Genomic DNA, 21,977 nt, shown 5'->3' with positions numbered 1-21,977 from the left:
GAATTTCGTCGGTGAAAACGGCTGCATGGGAGGCGGACGGGGGAAGGGAAAAGGTGGATGTCAGAGGGCCGAACTTCTGGGTGCCGGGTACAGCCGGGGCGAAGCATCGAAACGAAACGTTTGCCAACGCGTGTCGACGCACGGCGGATGAGGAGGCCCGGCTAATTCGATCTTGTTACTCAGAGTCAAAGAGCGGCGCGTATCTGCGTTAAAATTTCAATTGATCTTGCCGCGAAATACAGCGACGCTGATAGAATTTCCGATTTTGTCGATAACGAACGAACGTAATGCTTGCCATTAGTATACAACGAGGGGGGATTTCCCTCGAATTTCATTGCAAAGTATTATTGACTGTTTCCACCGGAAAGCTCTTTAACGTGATGTGGCTTTGATTTAGCGTTTATGGAATTATGCGAAATTAAAATAACACGCGAATTTTCAGTATTCGGTATTCAATCCCGCTACACTTCGAATTTTATTTCGAATTGATACGACGCGATACGGGACGATATCGTAATTTGCAATCTGCGCGGTTTTCAAGTAATGCGATATGCATTATTTTAATTAATATTTAAATTACGCGTTATCAAATAACAAAATTCCGTAATAAAATCTGAAATATATTTATTCGAGATACGCGATCAGAGAAGCATACCGCAGAAATATAACGGATTAATCATTCGCGCCATAGATATCCCGAGGTTCATTAAAAGTTCCAAGATATTTCGAGTTTTAATTAATGTCTGCCTCTCCCCACCGTTTCCGTTATTTACGTCGGACGTAATGTTGATTGACATCCCAAATTTGATACAAATCGTTATATCGATTCGTTTTTAATTCAAAAAAGTAATCTCTATGCAAAAGTAATTTCTCAGGGGAAAATTTCATTACATATAATAGTAGTTACGGGGGTACATTCAATAATCTCAAAAAGGTAGCCACATCCTCTTCCGAAGGTATACGATAAACGATATGTAATTATCTTTTTTCTTTACGGCGACTCAAATATTGTCACGTCATAAAGTGCTCCATTCCATTTTGTCTCGGGGGATTATCCGTGTAACAAGGTGAAAAGGCGAACGCGAATCGTTTCTCTCGTTGAGAATTAACTGTAAGGAAATATCTGCGGGCCGCAAAACCGCGGAGCTGCACATTCTCTCTTTTATATCTCGCATTATAGTACAGTCATTTGGTCGCAAAAGAAGCGGTTACCTGGAAAGTTTTCCGGGAGTTTTGAAAATTGGTAGATTTATATATTTTGATGTGCTCTTTCCGAATTTCAACTTTGCCACCTCGTATCTTTGCCGCTCGCGCCGCCATATTGGAAAAATGGCGCCTAAAAGCAGTTTTTTGACAATATCTCCTTTCCGACTCATCCCACGATAAAAACATTTATATACAAAATAAAACTAGAGAAAATTTCCTACAATTTATGTAATAACCATTTTTTTCGTAAAATTAATAGTTTTGGCGTACGAGCGCCGCAAAATGTAGTTCAACACGCGTTTTGGCCTAAAAACTCATTTCCACACCACCTTGAGGTAGAGTAAGCGGCGCGTTTTTTTTACCGTGGTATCCCCAGTAGGCCTAGTCCACATGTAATTTACTATTTTAAAATTTAGCGCATTCTTCTTCGCTTCGCTGTTCTTGATGGACCAGGTGCGAGTTCGTCATTAGTACTGATCGAAATTTCTTCCACATCATCCGCGATGGGATTATCAGTTTCATCGCAATTCTCTTCGTTCTCGATTTCGTCATACGTTTGCTCGAAAATAGTCTCCGTTTCTTCCTCTTCGTCGCTATCTTGTGATGGAACTTGCGAGTTATCACAGGTACCACTACAATTCGTGCATATAACGGAGCACTTTAACCCAGCCTTTCTGCATCCACAGGCTTTCTGACATCTTTTTTTGCATTTGCAAGAAATAAGATGAGATGTTGAACTCGCAACATCTGGGCTGCGTTCCACTTATCGCTCACAATGCTCGCGAGCATCATTTCGTTCTTGTTTAACATTTGACAAACAATATCCATCAAGAACAGCGAAGCGAAGAAGAATGCGCTAAATTTTAGAATAGTGAATTGCATGTGGACTAAGCTTATTGGGGATACCACGGTAAAAAAAAACGCGCCGCTTACTCTACCTCAAGGTGGTGTGGAAATGAGTTTTTAGGCCAAAACGCGTGTTGAACTACATTTTGCGGCGCTCGTACGCCAAAACTATTAATTTTACGAAAAAAATGGTTATTACATAAATTGTAGGAAATTTTCTCTAGTTTTATTTTGTATATAAACGTTTTTATCGTGGAATGAGTCGGGAAGGAGATATTGTCAAAAAACTGCTTTTAGGCGCCATTTTTCCAATATGGCGGCGCGAGCGGCAAAGATACGAGGTGGCAAAGTTGAAATTCGGAAAGAGCACATCGAAATATATAAATCTACCAATTTTCAAAACTCCCGGAAAACTTTCCAGGCAAAACTACCAAATGACTGTACTATTTACATTTATTGTACCGTGTAAGCCAGGTGCGGGCAAGGGTCATTATGAACTTATAATTTCCCCGGGAAGCGAACTATACGGGAGAGACGGAAAAGAATTCACGGGGAAGCTCGATTTCCCTCGATATGAAAATCGCTCGAGCGAAATACGTGCGCATTGAATGAACCCTAGGACGGTGGAGGGGGAGAGGGGGTGGCAGGTAGCGAGCGGGAGGACGCCAGGGAATAGAAAATATAACGTATTGTACAAATGTTCGCTCGGTGGATAACTTATAGCACGTAGTATCTTGAATGCTCCGCGTAAGCGCGCCTGTATACATGTCGTGAACGCGTATGCGATGCACATTTCCGCGAGATTTCACCGGCAACCTTACAAGGGAAGAGAAGAGAGGAAAGAGGAGAGAGAAGTGATGAAAGAGAGAAATAGAGAAGAGGGGGGGGGAGATGCGTCAGAAATCGCGCACTTCCCTTCTTTAGAGAGAGAGAGAGAGTTACGGTATTCCCTGACGAGTACAATCGGGTAGACGGAATGTAAATCATCTTAGGCCGGGAATTGCGAGAGGGGTCTCTCTCTCTCTCTCTCTCTCTCTCTCTCTCTCTCTCTCTCTCTCTCTCTCTCTCTCTCTCTCTCTCTCTCTCTCTCTCTCTCTCTCTCTCTCTCTCTCTCAGAAATGCGAATCGTCGACAGTGGAATATCGGTCTCGCCGAGGCCGGGTTATGGATCTCTCGATGTGGTAATTTTATTGTTCGTGGGTAATCTTTTTTCGGTGGCATGCTCCCTTGCCAGCTTTTGAACCCGTGAGTAATTGAATCGTGCGAGCGAACTAAGATTCCTCATCTCTCAAGACCGCGGAGGGAAAGACAAAGAAATAAAAAAAAATAGAATTCTCCCCTTTCCCTCTCTTTCTCTTTTCCAAAGTAACGTAACCTAATAATCTTTAATACATTTATTTGATAGTTTATTTTATGTACGTAGTAACGTATTAGTTTTCTTTCACACAAGTCGATATTTATTATCTATTAGGAAAATTGCATCAATTTTATATGATTGAGATTCTATAATAACATTGAGTAACAAAATGCTAATTGCTTAAATTGTTTACTTCAAAATATTGATCCACTTTTAAAACAAACAAATGCATGATAAACTAGTAGTGTCTATATTTTGCGAGTGATTCTACGACAAATATCCATCGGTACCGAAGTGATTGAAAACTTTCACATTCATAACTTACTTATTATTTTAAATCAAATGAATGAGCCTTTAATTTGAATCCGCTCGTTGCCGCGGAGTCTTTTGAAAAAGAAAGTATATCGAAGATCGATTTATTCTATAAACTTGCGCGAATCGGTGACCTAAATTTTTACACGAGCCATCATTATTCATCAAATGTAAAATATATAAAGTGCGATGTTTTTGTGCCTCGAATAATGTATTTATAAACTTTATCGCGTGTGCTTATTAGATTTGCTATTACAAGCATAAGTGTGCAAGATCAGGCATGCTGAATGCTCCGTGAGTCATCCTGGCGGTATTTTAAATAGCTTGCCTCTTAAAAATATATTATGATATGTACATCTAACATTTAATTTCCACTGGAAAAAGATAAAATTAAGCATTGTGATAAAATTAAGCAGTGTGATAAAATTATTCAAGAGCGTATTAATATTCGCATAGCTCTCTTTATAAATTTATTTAGCGGAAAACAAATCATATATTTTTTTAACATAGTACAGTACACAGAGTTTCACTCTAAATACGCGTTAAAAAATTATAAACGTGCAACAATAAGTTTGCTATATGAAATTCGGCGTTAACTCTCCCGGATAATGGTTATGATGTATAAATCACGTGAAACTACGCGATCTCCACGGTGTGTCGAGAAAGAGGGTGTTGAACGGCGTTTTAAATAATATAAAAATATCTCTGGCGGCATTGTGCGCATACTTTGGGAATATTTTCCACGTGTGCCTGCCGTCGCAGACAACCTTACATATATCAGCTGACATTATCCAACAATAGTTCGCAGGCCGGATTGCTGAACTTGAAAAGAGCCCGCTGTCACGAACACGTCGACAGCACCTTGAAAACCCAAGTGGCCAAAATAAATAGACCGACACGAGGTAGGAAACGTGAGGTCGTTCCTGGTGCATGAAAGTGTAAACCCAGATAACAAAGTGTGTCCCGACACGAAATGCAATCTGTTACAAGTATCACATGCTGCTTCTTTGCCAACACATCAAGGTGGCAATAAACCTGAAACGCGGTGACACAAGTGATATCGCGGTACAAACATACCGCTCCGTTGTACGACACGACACCGGAATAATTAATTGTTCCGCCGGTGACCTCTTTCTTCGCGGATAAAACGATTTCCCGCGGTCACCGTTTGCTATTCCGCGCTGCGCGAATTAAATACTTTTCTATATTTATTCTCACGTCAAACCTAAATACATATACAAATAATTGATACACTGAAGCTCCCCCGCGAGTCGTGTTATGCTAGCGGAATAGATATAGGAGAGTGAGAGTGCACAACGATCTTCGTGGCTCAACATTTAACATTAACGATGACTGAAACTTGAAAGCTCTTTTGTCGCGAGGCATCGTTTATCTCCGTGGCGGACCGGGGGTGCATCAATTCGTGGTCGGCGTCGCGGTTTATTATTACAACAAATTGGACACGGATCCTATTCTCGTGTTTCCCCGTAGATTCTCACGAACTATTTCTCGCAAGGAATGAGTTTCGAATGAGTTACCGTTGCAGACATTAAGCCGTTTGCAACGAGGGAGAAAGAGAGAGAGAGAGAACGAGAGAGAGGGTGAGCCGGGGCGCGCGGAAGGGAAGTTACTGCTAGCCCGCGCGAAGTGATTTCAGAGGAGCGAGATATTTCAGACTCCAGAAATGGTGAAATAAAGCGGCCGACGCGTTGCGCTGTTCATGGCTCGTTATTATGCTATACGCCTTGTATACCACGTGGGTTCACGAGGAGCCGCGAAATTCTGCGAGCGCGAGAGAGGGATGAAAATGAGAACGAGTATAGGAAGCGGGACCGAGAGAGACGCGCGGAGGCCGCGCTGAGTCTTGAGAAAATGAGAAGGGGACGGGAAACGATGAGAGACGTGGTGGCGCGGTGCGAAAGGGAAGAACGACGAGAGGGAAAAACGAAGTCCAAGTGCTGAATTAGACGATGCATAAAAGGAAGGGAATGTTCTACCTATGAATAAAGACGGAGAATGAAGAAATGAGAGCTTGCCGTCGCGATGAGAAAGGGAGCGAGTAAATTTCTTATTAGGCTCCGGGCGTCGATATTATTCAACCGAGGCGCGTCTATAAATAAGATTTAAAAATTTATTTACCTCGTGTAACATTTATATTCGCAATAATACTCAAGTATATAATCGCTAGATTGTATATAAACGATTGCTTATTATCCGGTAAGAATTATAAGAAATGGTAAATGTAGCCTTGTAAATGATCGAAACAGGAGCAGAAAGATGAAAGTAAATAATTCTCAACGCGCTACCGGTATTTCCGAATAATGGACAGCGAACCAGAATCAAAGGGGCATGCACGCGGAATGCAGGAAGTGGCAGGATAGCGCACGAATCAACTCAAATAAGTCGCGACGGGTCGGATAATGAGAGCGGAGGTCGACCTGGGTGAGGAGGTCGAGCGAGGGGGAAGGAAGGGCTACGCGAGGCAAGTCACAAAAGAGGCGAGCTTTCAAGAATTCGAAGTACGACAAACAAAGTGAAAAAGGGGAGAGAAAAACGCGCGTACACATAAAGCATCTCGCGCTTCGAGGATTTCGCGACGCGCATATTTGCCAGCGACTGCCATAAATGCCAGAGAAGATCTATAAATAGGGGCGTGCAAGCGCGTTGTCGAACTCTACAGATGAGAATTCTCGTCATTCCGCGTGTGTGTCGTAACCACGCGACGATTTAGATGCTTAGAAACTGCGCGATTTCCCATCCCCGCGACGATAATCCTTCGGTATCATGCGGAGGAGTGTCTAGAAGACTTCCGTTGTTCTAAATTCTTTTCGCCCACGGAGAACCGAGAACCACGATCCTTCGTCTCTCGTGTATTCTTCCGTTTGACCTCGCTTCGAGCGCGCTTCCACTTCGGAAGCCGAAGCGACGAAAATCGAGGGAAGCGTAGTCGGCCGAGGTGAGAAATGCCACGTTGCGGTGGTGTTTCAACGCGGCTCACTGGTTCCCGGCTATGCCGGCTTTTCACGAACGATCGCAATAGACAAGGTTGCGGTTTATTTACGGATAGAGAATTATTAATACAACGGCGAAGATATACCGCTAGGAGATTAATTACATAATCATCACTTTGCTGATAACGAGAAGCCTTAATCCTTTACCTTCTATCTTTAGTCTCTGGCTTTTATTAATTATACGTCGTTTTATTGTTCGTCATATATCATTTCTATAATACCACCCGCGCGTATCGAAAATATATTTCTCTCGCAATGATATACGCGCTTATATTATTTTCCCGAATTGTGCCAGCGCGGTCGTATACAGATATGAATGAGATCATATAAATGAAAACTTATTTCGAATCGTGAGTGTCGCGGGAACGACCGAAATTTTTTTTTCTTTTCAATGCAGCCGGTTCTCGTGCTCGAAATCCGGACGCGTTGATATTTTGACGTTCGTCCCATAAAGTGCATTAGTGACGATGTGCATCGGCGAACACGCTCGTGATATTTTTTATCGCTCTCCATCCACTCGTGCCCTAACTCTCGCGTGCTCGCCGCTCTTCTTGCTCGCTTTTTTTTTTTCGAAATGCCCGACTATTGGATTACTTACATACGCTTCGCCGGCTATAACTTAAAATGCCATGCCGGGCGACAATATGCGGGAAGTATATAGCGCGGGTAAGGATCGCGAAAAATGCAAGCCCCGTTACTTCTGAATCGTCGATGTCGGGGAACGCATTTTTTGTTTGTTAGCTCCAAAGTTAATCGGGGTAAAATATCGCGGATAATGCTTTTGGTGACGTTTACATCGGTGGTAGCGTTTACTCCAAGTCGTTGCAATTGCGTTATCGTTCGATGGAAATACAATGAACGTCGTAAATAGAGTGCACGATTTTATAGAAATCGCGACGAAGTTGAATATGATGAAGCGAAACCCCGCAGGTTTTTCCATACTTCGATTACACCGCGAATCTTGAAACGCGAGAATAAATCGCGTTTACTGTCGCCGTTTTCTCCGGGACGATCGATTACATTATCTGTTCGCGGCTATTAGTTACTTCGCTCTTAGCCGAGAACTTCTTGATTAAACAGCGAGTTGTTTCCCGGAGTATAAGAACACGATAGTATTCCGTCTACGCTCAGAAAACGTTGTAAGGTAAACGGCCCAGTTATAGGCACCTTTATAGCAGCGGCCCTGATTTTCTATTATTTACGAACGCGATATATTGTTAAACCCCAAACAAACTATTTTAACACGTGCATTAAAGCTTTCTGAGTAAGATTCACCTATATTTTTAGTTAAATCATTCAGTTCTAATAAATAAATAATTATTTTTATAATGCTCGTTACTGCCGGCGTTTTTGGCACTATCGAAGTGCTCTGCCGCACTTTATGGCACCAACGGGCCCAATTTTCGGCACTTCGAGACGTCACAGTTACTTAAATTGTCCTGCGTATAATTTTAACTGTAATAATCAATGTTTAATTACTAATTAGCTCTCTTGTAGGTATTATATTTTGTCAACCTCTATGCAAAAACTACATATAATATAAGATATATGAGATAAATTAGCTACCTTCGAAGAGTCCAAAGTCTCCATCACTTTTTTCTCTATCTGTGCTTACTCTGTTACAACAGATTTTTTATATATTACATTAAAATACAAAAAATAAGACAGGTGAAAATAAAACACAGAAAACAAACTTTATCTGTAGCGTAAAGTGTCAAAATGTGTTGAATAATTAATAAATTTCAAACAAATTTCATAAAAATTCATTAGAATTATTTTTTTCATAAAAAATGTTTTTTATCATAAATTTTCGAGTTACAAGTATCAATAAATCTACCTCAATTTCTAGAATAATAAAGCAAAATTGATGATGCAACATATTACAAACTCTGTGCCAAAAAGTGAAACATAACCTTCATTACGTGACGCACTTCTTGGCATCGGGAATTTAAGGGAAAAACTAACATACAGATAAACTATTACTTATCTAATCGATAATGTGATTCGTGCTGAACATGTTCATATAACCATTATGACGTTTTAATACTTACATAATACTAAAAATCAGCAGTTTGACGTTCGCTACCACTAAGGTGTGTCACCTAGGAATGCCCTTCGGGAGCCACTGAAACGCGCGAGTCGCCCCATTCACTGTCGGTAATTTAAGTACGAAACATTAAAAAAAAAAGTGTTTATGCAATAATCAACAGTAAAAAACGCTCTTTAATTTGCTTGTAATTTTTTTAATATTTGACGAAAACTTTATTTATTACAAATATAAATGTACCGTCGGTGCCGGAAACTAGGACAGTGCCTGTAACTGGGCCGTTTACCTTATGGTCTTCTCTTTCGGTCCGCGCAATTTCATCCAATTGATCACGCGGATGAAGAGGCCTGATGCGGGTGAAAGTCGAACCCGCGCGCCTATCCTCTCGCACATTCTCGCGAATAAGGAGTACGGGACGGACGGTGAGAGTCGTATGTCATTCAGAAGCCGTTCCGTCGAGCCGCGCTTTTCTTGTTCACCAGAAAAAAGGATTCGCTCGCCGGGTTCGCCCTCGCCTCGCAGTTCTCGCCGGAACACTTCGGACCCCGGGACGGCCATTCTGCGGGTAAGTCCGATCCATCAATGCCCGCGCCGAAGCGAAGGTTCCTAGCGCCGCGTCGGCCGAATTTCCCGTGAGAGCCACACCACGGGCTCGTGGGCCGTCGATGAACGAGAAACTCTCTCTCTCTCTCTCTCTCTCTCTCTCTCTCTCTTTCTCTCTTTCTCTCTCTCTATAGCTCTCTCTCTCTCTCCATCGGAATTATAGTTCCCTTATGCTCCCATTACGGAGCCATCTACGATTATGTTCGCGCCGGTTTTACACCCCCCGCTCGCGCTTCCCCGTTTCGCTTCACGGCCCTCGCAAACAATCTCCGTGGGGCATTTTTGGCCCTTGATGGATGTTGACCTTTTAATGGGTCTCTCGCTCTCGTGGCAGTGGCGTACGTTTGCCGTTCGTTGAACCACGCGAGCGCGACGAGCGCGCTCGCCCGTGCCGTTTGCGCGTTGACCAAAGCGATTTGATGGACAATATCGTAATGCAGTCGCCGGAATAATTTCGTATCGGCGATACCGGCGGCCGGGGATATCCTTGGCCGGTGATCGATGCTGACTGACATTTACGCGTTATCGTCAACGGAGAAACAGAATGACACTTTTGTGACGGCACACAGGAGCTTGTATTTTATTTACATTCTATTGCCGGAAGAGCGACATACGTGTACACACGTATCGAAATACCGTTACACTTTGTCGAATTTTAATCGAATACATTTACGCTGATCGCTCTTTTTGCGCGCCGTGCGCACCTACCTCTTTCCTGTTACGTATACATTTCACATTTGGTTAAAGATACACCGGCGCCGACAAATTTAATTTAATTTTTTTCCCCGCGATTACACGCGTACATTCAAGTTAACCAATTTATTTCGCTTCAATAACGATGATATAATAAAACTTATCAATCCGAATAAAAATCAATTTGTACTTTATACAATTTGCCATCGAATTCAATTTCGTGCGTTATTGCACTGCGGAAATTCTTATATTGATATAACACGTGGTCCGGTTCACACAAAGACTTATAATTGAAATTTGTGTAGGTCATTGTCATAAACTGTACGTTGCGGATTGTATTCTACGCGCGTATATGCTTACGTTCGATTACAAATGATCAATAATAGGTGGTCAATGTCCGTTTGACAGGAGGTCGGCTAGCTAACGTCCAAAGTTACCAAATTGTCTATGACTAACTTGCATCTTGGGCTTGCGCCCAGCCTCCATTGCTCGTCTCGTTTCCGCAAACGCGACATCTGTCTTCCTTATTCCACGTTCCAACAGTCATATTACGATTCGCAACTCGACGATATTCACTCCTTATTGATATAGGCGGATGGGGCGCGCGCACAAACTGATCGCATTGCGCGCCACATCGAGTGCGTCCAATAATATCGCATTAAATTGCTGGGAAATAAATCTGTAACGGGCAATCCAAACGCGCATTTATCTTTCACGTTGTGCTGCTGGCAATTTTTCTGCCCGACGCCCTTTTGCTGCCCCATATATATCACTGGATATAATTTTTCCGCGCGTCTACCATACGATATTAGCGTCTTCACGATTGATACAATGTTTTGTACAAATTGTATGTATATTTACGTTTTAATCGTGTATATAATAACAATAAACATTGAAAAACGTTAAAGTAAAATAAAGCCAAATGTGACAAATAGCGTAATTTAAAAGTTAATTTAATTGAATGTTTCCTGAATATAAGAGGTATTTTTCTCAAACAAGAAAGGTAATGTAACCAAATTATCCTTTTTAATTGAATCTGTTTAATGAAGCATGAAATATATTTAACTTTGATGTTAATCCAACAAGCGAGGGAATTTATTTAATTTAAATTTTTAAATCAAACATAGATAAATATATTTAAAAAAAAATAAGGCCAAATGTGACAATAGCATCACTTAAAAGTTAACTTAATTAAATGTTTTCTGAGTGTATAAGAAGTATTTCAAATAAGTAAGATAATGAAATTATCTTTTCTAATAGAATTTAATTATAATAAAGCAACGACAGCAACAAATATATTTAACTTTGATGTTAATCAATAGTAAGATAATTTATTTAATTTGAATTTTTAACTTAAACAGTAAATAAATAGGTCAGTTTACTCGTTTTAAATAGAAAATTAGGCAAATCCAAATAAAATATCATCGATATTTATATAAGCGACACACTATTTATAGAAACAGTGTATATTTGTAATTAATTAATATACATAATTAATGTACCGACATGTTTGAAGGATTTTCAAACGTTTATATTATTTCATTTGATTATTTTAAGAGTAAACAAATTCTTTTATCATGATGCGTCGATTATACAAACTTCTTTACAACAATGCAATTTTATCTTCCCTTTTAGATCCTAAATTCAAGGAGCCAATAACCAATGTAACCGCGCCGGTGGGAAGGGAAGCCATTCTCTCCTGTGTAGTTCAAGATCTCGCCGGATACAAGGTAATTCGAATTTTTATACGTACGTTTAAGCGCTGATCAACTCTTCATTAAAGTGTGGTACATTATCAATGTGTCAATTAAACCTGCCGCAATATTTTTGCTGCATTTAACAAATTTCTCTAAAAACCTTTTCTCTTTTCCATATTGTTTATATAATTAACATTAAATACACATAGATGTAGTTAAAGCCTTTTTTATAATAAATCTAGATTTTTATTAACAAGAAATCAATTCTACTTTGATCCAATTTATTTTTTTTATGAATGAATCAACACGCTTGTCATAAAAACCTTAATAAATATTTCAATTTTAATAGTATTTTATTTTTAGAAATCGAGATACAAATATCTATAAATTAGGAAATAATAATAACATCTTTTTTCATCGCAGTGTTACTGTTTAACGTTTTAAACTGTTGATCAGACAATCTATTTATGAACCATGATGTATTCTTATACCTCAAGTTTCGCTTTGAGGGATCATAAAATGTGTTTTTATAGCGTACTTATGAGAATAATTCATGAATAAGTAGTTAGGAACTGGCTACGAAATTCCGCGCGGCCATTTTACAGTTACCGGCGCGAATGCCCCCCTGCTCGTGATAAGAAGTATCTAAATGGCGCTAAGTCACTTTAAGTGACGCGACAGTTTTGCAATATTAATGCGAAAGTATTACCGATGCATGTTAGGAAGTAGCGGTCGGACAAAATTTTAAAATAATGCAAATACACCGTCGTTATACGTATAACCGAGAATATATCTATCTTTCATATTTTCATTATTTTTATATATTGTCTGAGATAGTTCCGTCATGTCAGATCAGGTTGAGAATAAAATAAGAATAAAATAAGAAACTGTACATTTTACATATATAATTACATTGATGCGTCTAAAATTAAAATAATTTAATATTCTCAGTATTTGCATAATCAGTGTTGTACTATTAATTTTCCATGTCGTTGGTACTAGCAGATTTTATAGCATATAAGAGATACGATATATTACGAGATTAAAACCATCACTCATAGAAATATTCTGGAATAAAAGAGAATCCGGGAATAACTATATAATGGGTCGAGTTGTTTAACCCATTGACCTCGTTGGCAAACCACGAAAAAAAATTTGATGAATTTCTATCTCTCCCCGGCGCTCTTTACACCGCCGCACTTCAGACGGCGGCCTGAAGAATCCTTCTGCGTAGCCGAAGCAATTAGTTAATTAATTAGTAAAATTACGTAGAGAGGTATAAAAATGAATACTCATCGGGGTACAAGCTGGTACGATCTTACTCGGTCTTTATTTGCAATTCCGGTTCAGCTGTCGTCAGCTAAAGTGGGTTTAGCGACAATGTTATGTAGGTAATGGCTTTTGCGAAGTACTAATTAGGGAATGAAAACCGCGTGAAGGAAGAACGGCGTCTCAAGGAGGAATTTGATAAAGTTTCCGACTTGAAGGATCGGTTGCTCATCAGCCTTTCCCCTGTCCCCGATTAATATGTAATAGAACTGTAAATATATACTCGAATGATTAATGATATTAATCGAATATATATATATATAATACCGACAAAAATTTTAATGCAAATTTTTTGCATTAAGATAACAAATATCTATTTTTGCCTCATAACCGTAAATTGATTTTGTATATCGATGCAAAATTCTGTTCGTCAAATAAGTGCGCTCAAGATAATAGATTTTTTTCAACGCATACGCACAGCACTAGCTTTTCACGAATTTGTTGCAACTGTCATGCAAAGTTCGCGCATAAACTCTCGTTAGAATAAATGGTTACATTTTTATTCGTTTTCTAGTTGGTGTGCGCGCGCGAAGTTAGGTTATAAATAAGCTGGTGTGCGAGAGATTTTTCCGAGCATATATTTGTTTGGCATTCGAGACAGTAAGGAAAGCGCGACCAATAAGAATGTCGCGCGGAAAAGGGTGCCGTTGCAGTGTAAACGAAAAAGCGTCTCAAACAATAGGGCATTAACTTTGTGAACTTTAATGAAAGTGCTCCGCTACTTTGTTCACATTAAATGCTATTTATGTTAGCTGCACCAATTAATTATAATTGCTGCATAAAAATGTTGACGAAAAAGAATGCTTTGACAAAGTCTTGTTAAAAGCACTTGGCACATTAGATTATTTTTACTTATACATTTTTACTACATTCTAACTGTGAAGCCTTATACAAGAGTACATATAAAATATATTTATATCTTATATATAAAAATAAAAAAAAGATTTTTTTTATTTTTATTCGGATTGCCTGTGAAGTAAACAATTTCCACGATAGTATTGCGCGTGATGTCTAACAATTTTTTGTGTAGCATTGCATTTTTTACTGCTTGGAACATTTCAATATTGTTCCTGATTTGATCAAAAGCTCCCACGATCCTTTCAATTAACTCCTCTCTAGTGTTGACTGGAGTGACGTACTCCATTCAGGTGATCGAACAAGGGCGCATAACTTCTCAATGATGCATCGAAGGACACCCTTAACAAAATATGATTCTTTTGGGGTGAAAGTTGCAGATCTCGTCGAGACGTTTCCAAAACACTATAATGAAGCTCTCTTTCGTGAAAAATATTATGACAAAATTTAAAATATCTCAGGAAATTCTTATAACGAAGGAGAGCTTCATTATAGTGTTTTGAAAACGTCTCGACAAGATCTATAACCTTTATCTCAATGAAAAAATCAAGTTTTATTTAAGAAATTAGTCGCCTTTGAATTTTTTTTAAAACGACGAAAACATCCACAACATTTTCGGCTTACATCGGAATCACGTGTCCCCCTTCAAGCCAATAACTTTGGTCTGAATTATTTTTGTCTAAGACGAGTTACAGAAGAGATATTAAAATGCATTATTTAAAATGGGACACCTTGTATACACACACATAAATATAAAATATAAATAAATTTTATATTTGTGAGTATATTATACGATTTAATTATTCAATTTAATTACACAATTTTTTTGAAGAGCTCGTTAATGTCCGCGGCATGTAAGATGTATGTATGAAAGCCACAAGCTTGATATTTGGGGCACAAGCTCTATACATGTTTAATTTTATACCAAACGCTTATTACGCATTATATTCGCGTAACGATATTTATGATATCATTATGATCATTTGCGGTGTCGCTTTTAGTATCATATTTCATATCTTTTGCACTTAAAAATGACAGTTATTATACGTACAAATAAATATTGAATTGGCTATTCGTATCATAACAATAATGTCTGGCACTTAACATTGTATCTTATATAATCTAATTGTAAATTATTTTTACATATAAGAAATTCTATCGTTACACACATAACATTTTTTTTCTATAAATATGATTTTGCAAATCTTTTATTTTTCTGATCAATTTGAAGCAATATTGTAACAACTGTGTTTCATGCACGAGGCTGATGCCCGAATTGCAATTGAGTACTGATCTGCCGTTCGCACTGTGGCTTCCGCAACGTTTGAATTACATTCCATCAATCGAGAATTAATTGAGGGCTGTTTAACTAAGGGACGATAGAGGTTATTTGGCTTCTAATTGTCGATCATATAAAACATTAGCATAATAATAGTCATTATTCTTGGTCCACAAGTTGTATTGTGTAGATAGAGCTTCTCTCAACGATCGATCGTTAAATCAATCGTTCAAATATATATATATTTTTTCAAATAAGTTACATATATATTAGCGTGCAGCTTCTCGCGGAAACACAGTTACTACGAAATTCGAAGAATAGCGAGCATCTGCGAGAGCGAGGGAAGATTTATACGCGATGAACGGCGTACTGGAATCGCGAAGGATCGACAAGAGGAAAGGTATTGAAAACTATTCATCCTTAGCCGGGGCTCGCCCCGACATGAAATTCAAATCGATGCATTTATATAGAGACCACGCGGACCCGTCCACGGCCGACATTGCTTACGTGGGGACGACGACGTGGTGTTGGTCATACGAAGATAGGGGAAGCCCGATGGATAGGAATAGGGCGGAATAATCGCGCCGTTTATAAGCCAGCGGTGCGTCGCTCGGTGTTCCGGCTATGCATTAAGATGACGGATAACAGCCTGCAACTATGCCGGAATGCTCGAATGCTCGTCACGATGCGAGAGAGATAACGGCGCCTCTCCAGGCTCTCCCGGTTTACACGTGATACGCGCCGCCGCGGACATTAACCCTTTTACTTCCCCAGGTGACGCGATATCCGGCCACGAGCTTTTCGTCTGTCGCGTCAGGCGTACCGGATGTCAAATGTTCTCCGTCATTGATCGCGAACGGACGGATATCTCACTGCTTACGTCCACTGGTATACGATGAAAATAACGTTTGGCGGCGAATAGTAATTGTAGCCGAATGCATTAAGCGCCCGTTGCGGTTCTCGTAATAAAGGAATGAACTCCGTTTTCATCGAAAGATGACCTATAATTTATATGATCTATTTAATCCCTCGAGACCTGTTTCGCTAAATATTTGGAAGTTTAATTAGTATAGAAGCTGCATTATTAGTCTTGCTTTTGAAACAATTACATCTTCTCGGTCAATCATGCAATTGACAGGTTGCGCGACGGAATTGGAACATTCAGTATAGCAACGCTATAATAGGTGTTCATGAAAGCAGGACTAAGTTATGGCCCCGGGATATAATAATAGGTTGACCGAGTGATTGAACATAGTCCTCTCAAGATTATAGTTTCGACCGAGAGCTCAGGGCTCCGCTTTAGATTTTAATTGTAAAGTTTCGGTCCGCGCATTCGGCTCCTCGACTCGAATAACTGCGACTCGTTAATTAATGCCCGACTGGGCTTAAAGTCGAATAGCCGATTACCTTTTGGTTCCTACCGTCGCGTCGCGTCGTTCCTTTCGATCGTTATCTGTGATTCAGTTCTAATTATATGAGCTGAGGCGCGCACGACTGTCTTCGTAAACGTAAACATGGCGAGACAGCTCCGCGTCGCGACACAAGTCACTTTCAATAATTAAAATAACTAGATGATTTTATTGATAACAAACTAATTGCGCCGCCTCTGGCACAGCTAAGTGTGAGACAATGTAACTTGGTTCATTAATAATAACGGTATGTTAATTATCGGCGAATTTAACGGCGCGCGGTATCTTACGCGAACTAGAACTTGAAATAATACTCGAAATGAAATCGAGATGTGCCTGAATATAAGATATACGATAAGCTCATTGCTCATTCGTCGTTTTACTCCTTAATGAAGGGGTAATGGTTCTTCATTATGATAACGTTCAACGCGGATACGTATAATATTCAGCAATATTCAGCGATCAATGTCGCCGACACTGATCCGATCTTCTTCCAATAAGACCGGGCGGTGGGGCGGGGGGGCGGGGGGCGGGCGAGGGCGTCGTCTAATTGGCACTTAGGATCGCGATCGTTGTACTTCTCCACCGTATTTCCCGCCGACTCATTTCACCGACGATTTATATCCCCGACGACGGGAGAAGCGAATTTACACGTCGTCGAGAGGAGTTGCATCTGGCAGTCGCAGATCAATCTGAATTCGCAAACACCGCACCGCCGCCGTCTCCGCGTTCCGCTTCGTCTGCCTGCAGGCCGCGCCATCGACTCATCGGCTTTCGGGCCATAGGGCTGGATTAATCATGGTCCTCTGTAAGCACTGATGCATCCGCTAATCCGGGACTCTCTCACTCGATTCAACCATTTCTCTGGAACGATCTACAGTGCCATTATATAATGGTGACTGGATTCGCCGGATTAAATCCACAAACTATTAACTCTGTAACTGCCCGAATGTACCGGTGTACTTGGCTGAGCTCCCCCGGATTCTATTTGTTTCCGCAGCTGTCCAATTGCAATCGGGAATTGGTGAAAAACAGTGGTAAATGGAGGCACTTATCCCCTCGCTTTCGCTGTGAAAAGATGATTGCCGTTAATACCGCGCACGCATGTAATCTCCCTCTCTTAAGTATTTAATCATTTATCCATTATTTATATCCAGTTGTTGTATATTTCGTTGACATCCATTTTACACTGTTTTTCGTAACACTGAGGCTAGTTGCGCAACGGTAAAGAAATCCAACGTTTGATGCATGGAAAATTGCATCAATTTGTAAAATATACTAACTATGTTGCTTAAATGGATAGCTGATGAAGTTAAAAGTTTTACGAGACGAACCCCTTCGGACCCCTCGGTTGTTCTCAAGCGTGACAGGGCACAAGCCCGTAACTCTTGGCAACCTTGTAAACGTATAATCGATCTTGCTAATTAGAAAGCAAACGCGATTAATGGAGGGGAACAATTTTTCACTCTGTCTCGGCGCAATAATATTATCGACGTCGTAGTCTAGTGAATTTTATAGTAAAAAAGAGAGCGCGGGGTTTTAGTCCCTTGTTTTATCGACATTAAAGTAAATGCCCAAGTGCGCGAATTTGAATAGTCTATCTATTATAAAAATTTGACGACCGAAGACGGGCCAGCGCGGTACACATTTCACTTGCGAAGATTCGACAGATTTCACGACTGCCGCTCGCAGTCGATATTAGACCGATATTCATGAAGTATAAATGTGCATTTAGATAGAGAATTAACGTGGCAGTTAGTCTTGCTTTTAGTCTACGGCATGTTGTATAATGAATGTAAAAGGGCACAAAGGAATGATGTCGCCGGAGTTTAGCCCGTCCCCCGAAGATTCATAAGGATTCGCGTTCACGAAATATTTCACGATGGTAAATTTCATGACAATGATAAAGGAACATTTGCGGGATTATTCCGCCGTTTGACAGACCCGGAGCATTGTAATGTAATTTAATCGGTAGGAGGGGGGCGAAGAGGGTGGACGAGCAAAGAAAATGTAAATCTTCTGTCGCAGCGCTCGTGAGATCGATATGCATTTGGAACGCCAGATTACCGAAACGATCGAGCTTCAATGGCCGTGCTTTTGCGATCCACGCAACCGCGACGTAAATCTAGATAATTCGTTAATTGAAGAATCGCGTCCGTGATCTCCGGATATCAATAGCCGATATTAACGTCAGGCAATTAAAGAATCGACGTTTCGTTGATCGCCCAGTCATACACTTATAATCTCATTTAATCCCAATTCTTCGCGTTTTATTTCATTCACGTCAGAAATAAATATCGGAGTCGAGAGCACAGTCACCCGGTAATATTCGCCATCGCGCTTGTATTGGATTAATCAGCCAGTAGACTTAACTAAATTTGAATATCATCGGATGAATATGGTTTAATGCAAATCGCGGGATACTAAAAATTGTGCAACGTTTATCGCGCGTTAACAGATAAACGCGTCTAAATCATTATCACGTACGTTTTTTTTTGCCGAAGATACTTTTCGCTTGAAATATCTCTCTGCCTTTGCTCATATTTCGATTAATTAAGCTCTTTTGACAAAAATGCAAACGTGTCTAATCTCTGCCGCGGCTAATGGTATACGTTGCTACAGGCGGCACAATTTGCTGCGTAATTACTACAGAGATTTGGAACACAGGGAATCCAATGTTGTTTGCCGTTCCCGCATTGTTGCGGTCTTCTTTCGGATACCCGCGGGACAAATATCAAATATCCATTTGGATCGTGCATTAGCGGGACGATTAGGTTTAATCCTCTCGACCTTTCGCGTGTTAACTGGATGGGAGTTAAAGGTTGGCCCAAAAGTTGATTCGACGCGACATTTTATCTAGTAGGAAAATATTAATTCACGCGCTTACGCCCCCTCCCATTTAAATAATTACGAATAATGATTACGCTCTCGTGACATTTACATCCATTAAATTGCGCCGTCAAGTTAAAATTGCACTCCAAGAGAAAAATGCAAAGGTGTACCGTAACGGCAATATTAATTAAAGTTCGCAAAGATATCTTTTTTCTACCGGAGAAAAAGAGAGAAGCTTTCGACCTAAGTTAAAAATATGCCACAAGCTTTATACAGCGCAAGAAAAAAAAGGGCAGTCTCTCGTTGCTCGCGTCACGCATGCATTTAGATCGCGCATTAGAGGCGCAATTAAGTTTGAACTTTATCCCTTTGCGCATAGGTGGAACGAAGAGACGCGAGTTTTGATAACGGGAGCTAATATCGAACCGCCTGTAAAGGAGCGTGTAGACGAGCATATATACGGAATCACGTATGACATTTTGTCCTGACATTTCGAGGAGAGCCTCTCTCTCTCTCTCTCTCTCTCTCTCTCTCGAGAGAGAGAGAGAGAGAGAGAGAGAGAGAGAGAGAGACCGTGTATACCTAATGCTACAACACTCGTCGACTACTTTAGAGACCTTAATTACTTTAATATCCCCATCATTATGCCGGGTTACCGTATCTCGCGTGCGTTAACCCCTTGCGCCAATTGCGCCAAGCAGACACGTTTCGTCGGCCGTTGGCTCGTTCTTCCAACCGCTCAGAATTACTGGTTTTTATATGTATTATAAGTATCATTCGGTATTTTCCGAGTTCTCACGAAGGACTTAAATGCGTGCATTTTTTAAGTGATGTAACGTGAATTTATGCGACTATACTCTGAGAATAGGACGAGGCGGTGTATTTCGGTAATTGTACACTGCAAATTCAACGGTTTATTTTAACTGAAGCTATATTCTTATACATTTTCTTGCCGTTTTAAATCACGTTATTTAACACGGTTGAACGTATTAACTTTTAATTTAATACGATTAACGTTAATTTAACACGCAACAAAACATGTAAAACGAACTTCAGTCAGATGTGTCAGTTTTAGACGTTTATGCGTGTACAAATAACACACATGGATTTACTTGTATCATTTAAATAAATATACAGGGAGTATCATAAGTCACGACTCATCGAGAATGAATTGACAAAGTTAAAGTAAGTCGATTCATTCTCCAGAGGTGACTTATGATACACCCTGTACATATATGACGTGTGGCAATTCGGTGCGGTTATCCGATTCTAACGAAGTTGATCTCACTGTCGAGATCAACTTAACTTCGTATCGCGTCGTACAGAAGAGTCCTATCTGGAGGAGACTTTACTCCGGTTAAAAGCCAGAGGGTTTACGGGGGTGGGGGAAATACTTCAACGTCCAGAAAGGGAGGCCACGGTGGCTCGACGGTGGTTAACGTTTCGCTAACTTTATTTCAATGCAGCCTCGGGAACGAGGTGGAACGTCTGCTAACGGTGATGAAATCCCGAGATCTCCCAAAGTGCATCGTCGTAGAATGCATTTTCGTCGTTCGAGCCGATTATCCGCGTTCGCGGTAAGATCCGATGAAAAAAAAAAGAAGAAAAAAAAGAAACGTTCTTATAACGGCGGATAGGAAAGTGGCGTATTGAAATTTAATTCCGACGCGAAATTATATCGAGCCCGCGGATCACCGCGGCGGCGGCGGCTGTTTGCACGCGGGCTTAGTTAATATTCCTTGCAAAAGCAAGAAGCCTGAATTTCGAAATTGCTGCGGCTTTATTTCGTTTGAACTTAATATTGCGAGTTCGTGCGCGTATGTATGTATGTACGGTTTTTCACGACGTTCGCGTGAAGACGCAAATTTACGATCGTTGCTAAAAGATTCCCGTAACTTGAAAGTTCTTTGTCCTGGCGCGATCTGAAAATTTTCCATTAAGCTCACATTTTATCGCGAGATGAAAAAAATTCTGGAAAGTTGTTTCTTTAATATCTGCTTTACATTAAAATATGGCACTGCGTGCGTGTGCCCAGAAATTTTAAAGTTTTTTCCCGTCGCGCTAGTGCAAAAAAACTAACTGAAAACAAATTTACGGAAAAAAAGGTCACTCTGTGACAGCAGTGCAGATTCAATGGTAATGTTTACGGGTAACTGGAGTAATATTTGTCGGATATCCACACGCGTGTACTTAATCCTCCGATAATTCCAGAGCACTATTCATAGAAATTTGAAAGATGCAACACAAAGGGGAAAAATTCGCTCGCGAATTCGTGTCCCGTTCGAGGATTTATGAAATCGCAAAGCTATGACTAATCAAAGATGACGGCTGGCACTTTAAGGCGCGCGAAAACCACGGGGGTTTTCTGATGCCAGACAGGGCCCGAATGTCGCAAGTGTGAAAAAATACGATCCAAGATGGACTTCTCGTGTAAAGACGTAAAACTCGTACACGCGCTTTTCTGAACTGTCGTCGCTGTCGACGTAATTGTTGGCGCATTC

The 21,977-nt window shown here is 40.4% G+C and overlaps 1 protein-coding gene across 1 annotated transcript in view; it reads left to right on the top strand.

Moving 5' to 3' along the window:
- The window catches only part of LOC143907459 (neurotrimin), a 186,083-nt gene that overhangs the window by 102,656 nt on the left and 61,450 nt on the right, over positions 1-21,977 (top strand). The window contains exon 2 of the mRNA XM_077424278.1: positions 11,711-11,805. Within this exon, the coding sequence (XP_077280404.1) occupies positions 11,711-11,805 (95 nt within the window). The remainder of the gene's footprint in view (positions 1-11,710; positions 11,806-21,977) is intronic.

Source organism: Temnothorax americanus, unplaced genomic scaffold (genome assembly GCF_048541705.1).
Source record: "Temnothorax americanus isolate GAGA-0224 unplaced genomic scaffold, ASM4854170v1 Scaffold81, whole genome shotgun sequence".
Taxonomy (NCBI): domain Eukaryota; kingdom Metazoa; phylum Arthropoda; class Insecta; order Hymenoptera; family Formicidae; genus Temnothorax; species Temnothorax americanus.
Note: the sequence above shows the minus strand (reverse complement) of the source record. Positions and strands in the feature narration are given on the sequence as shown.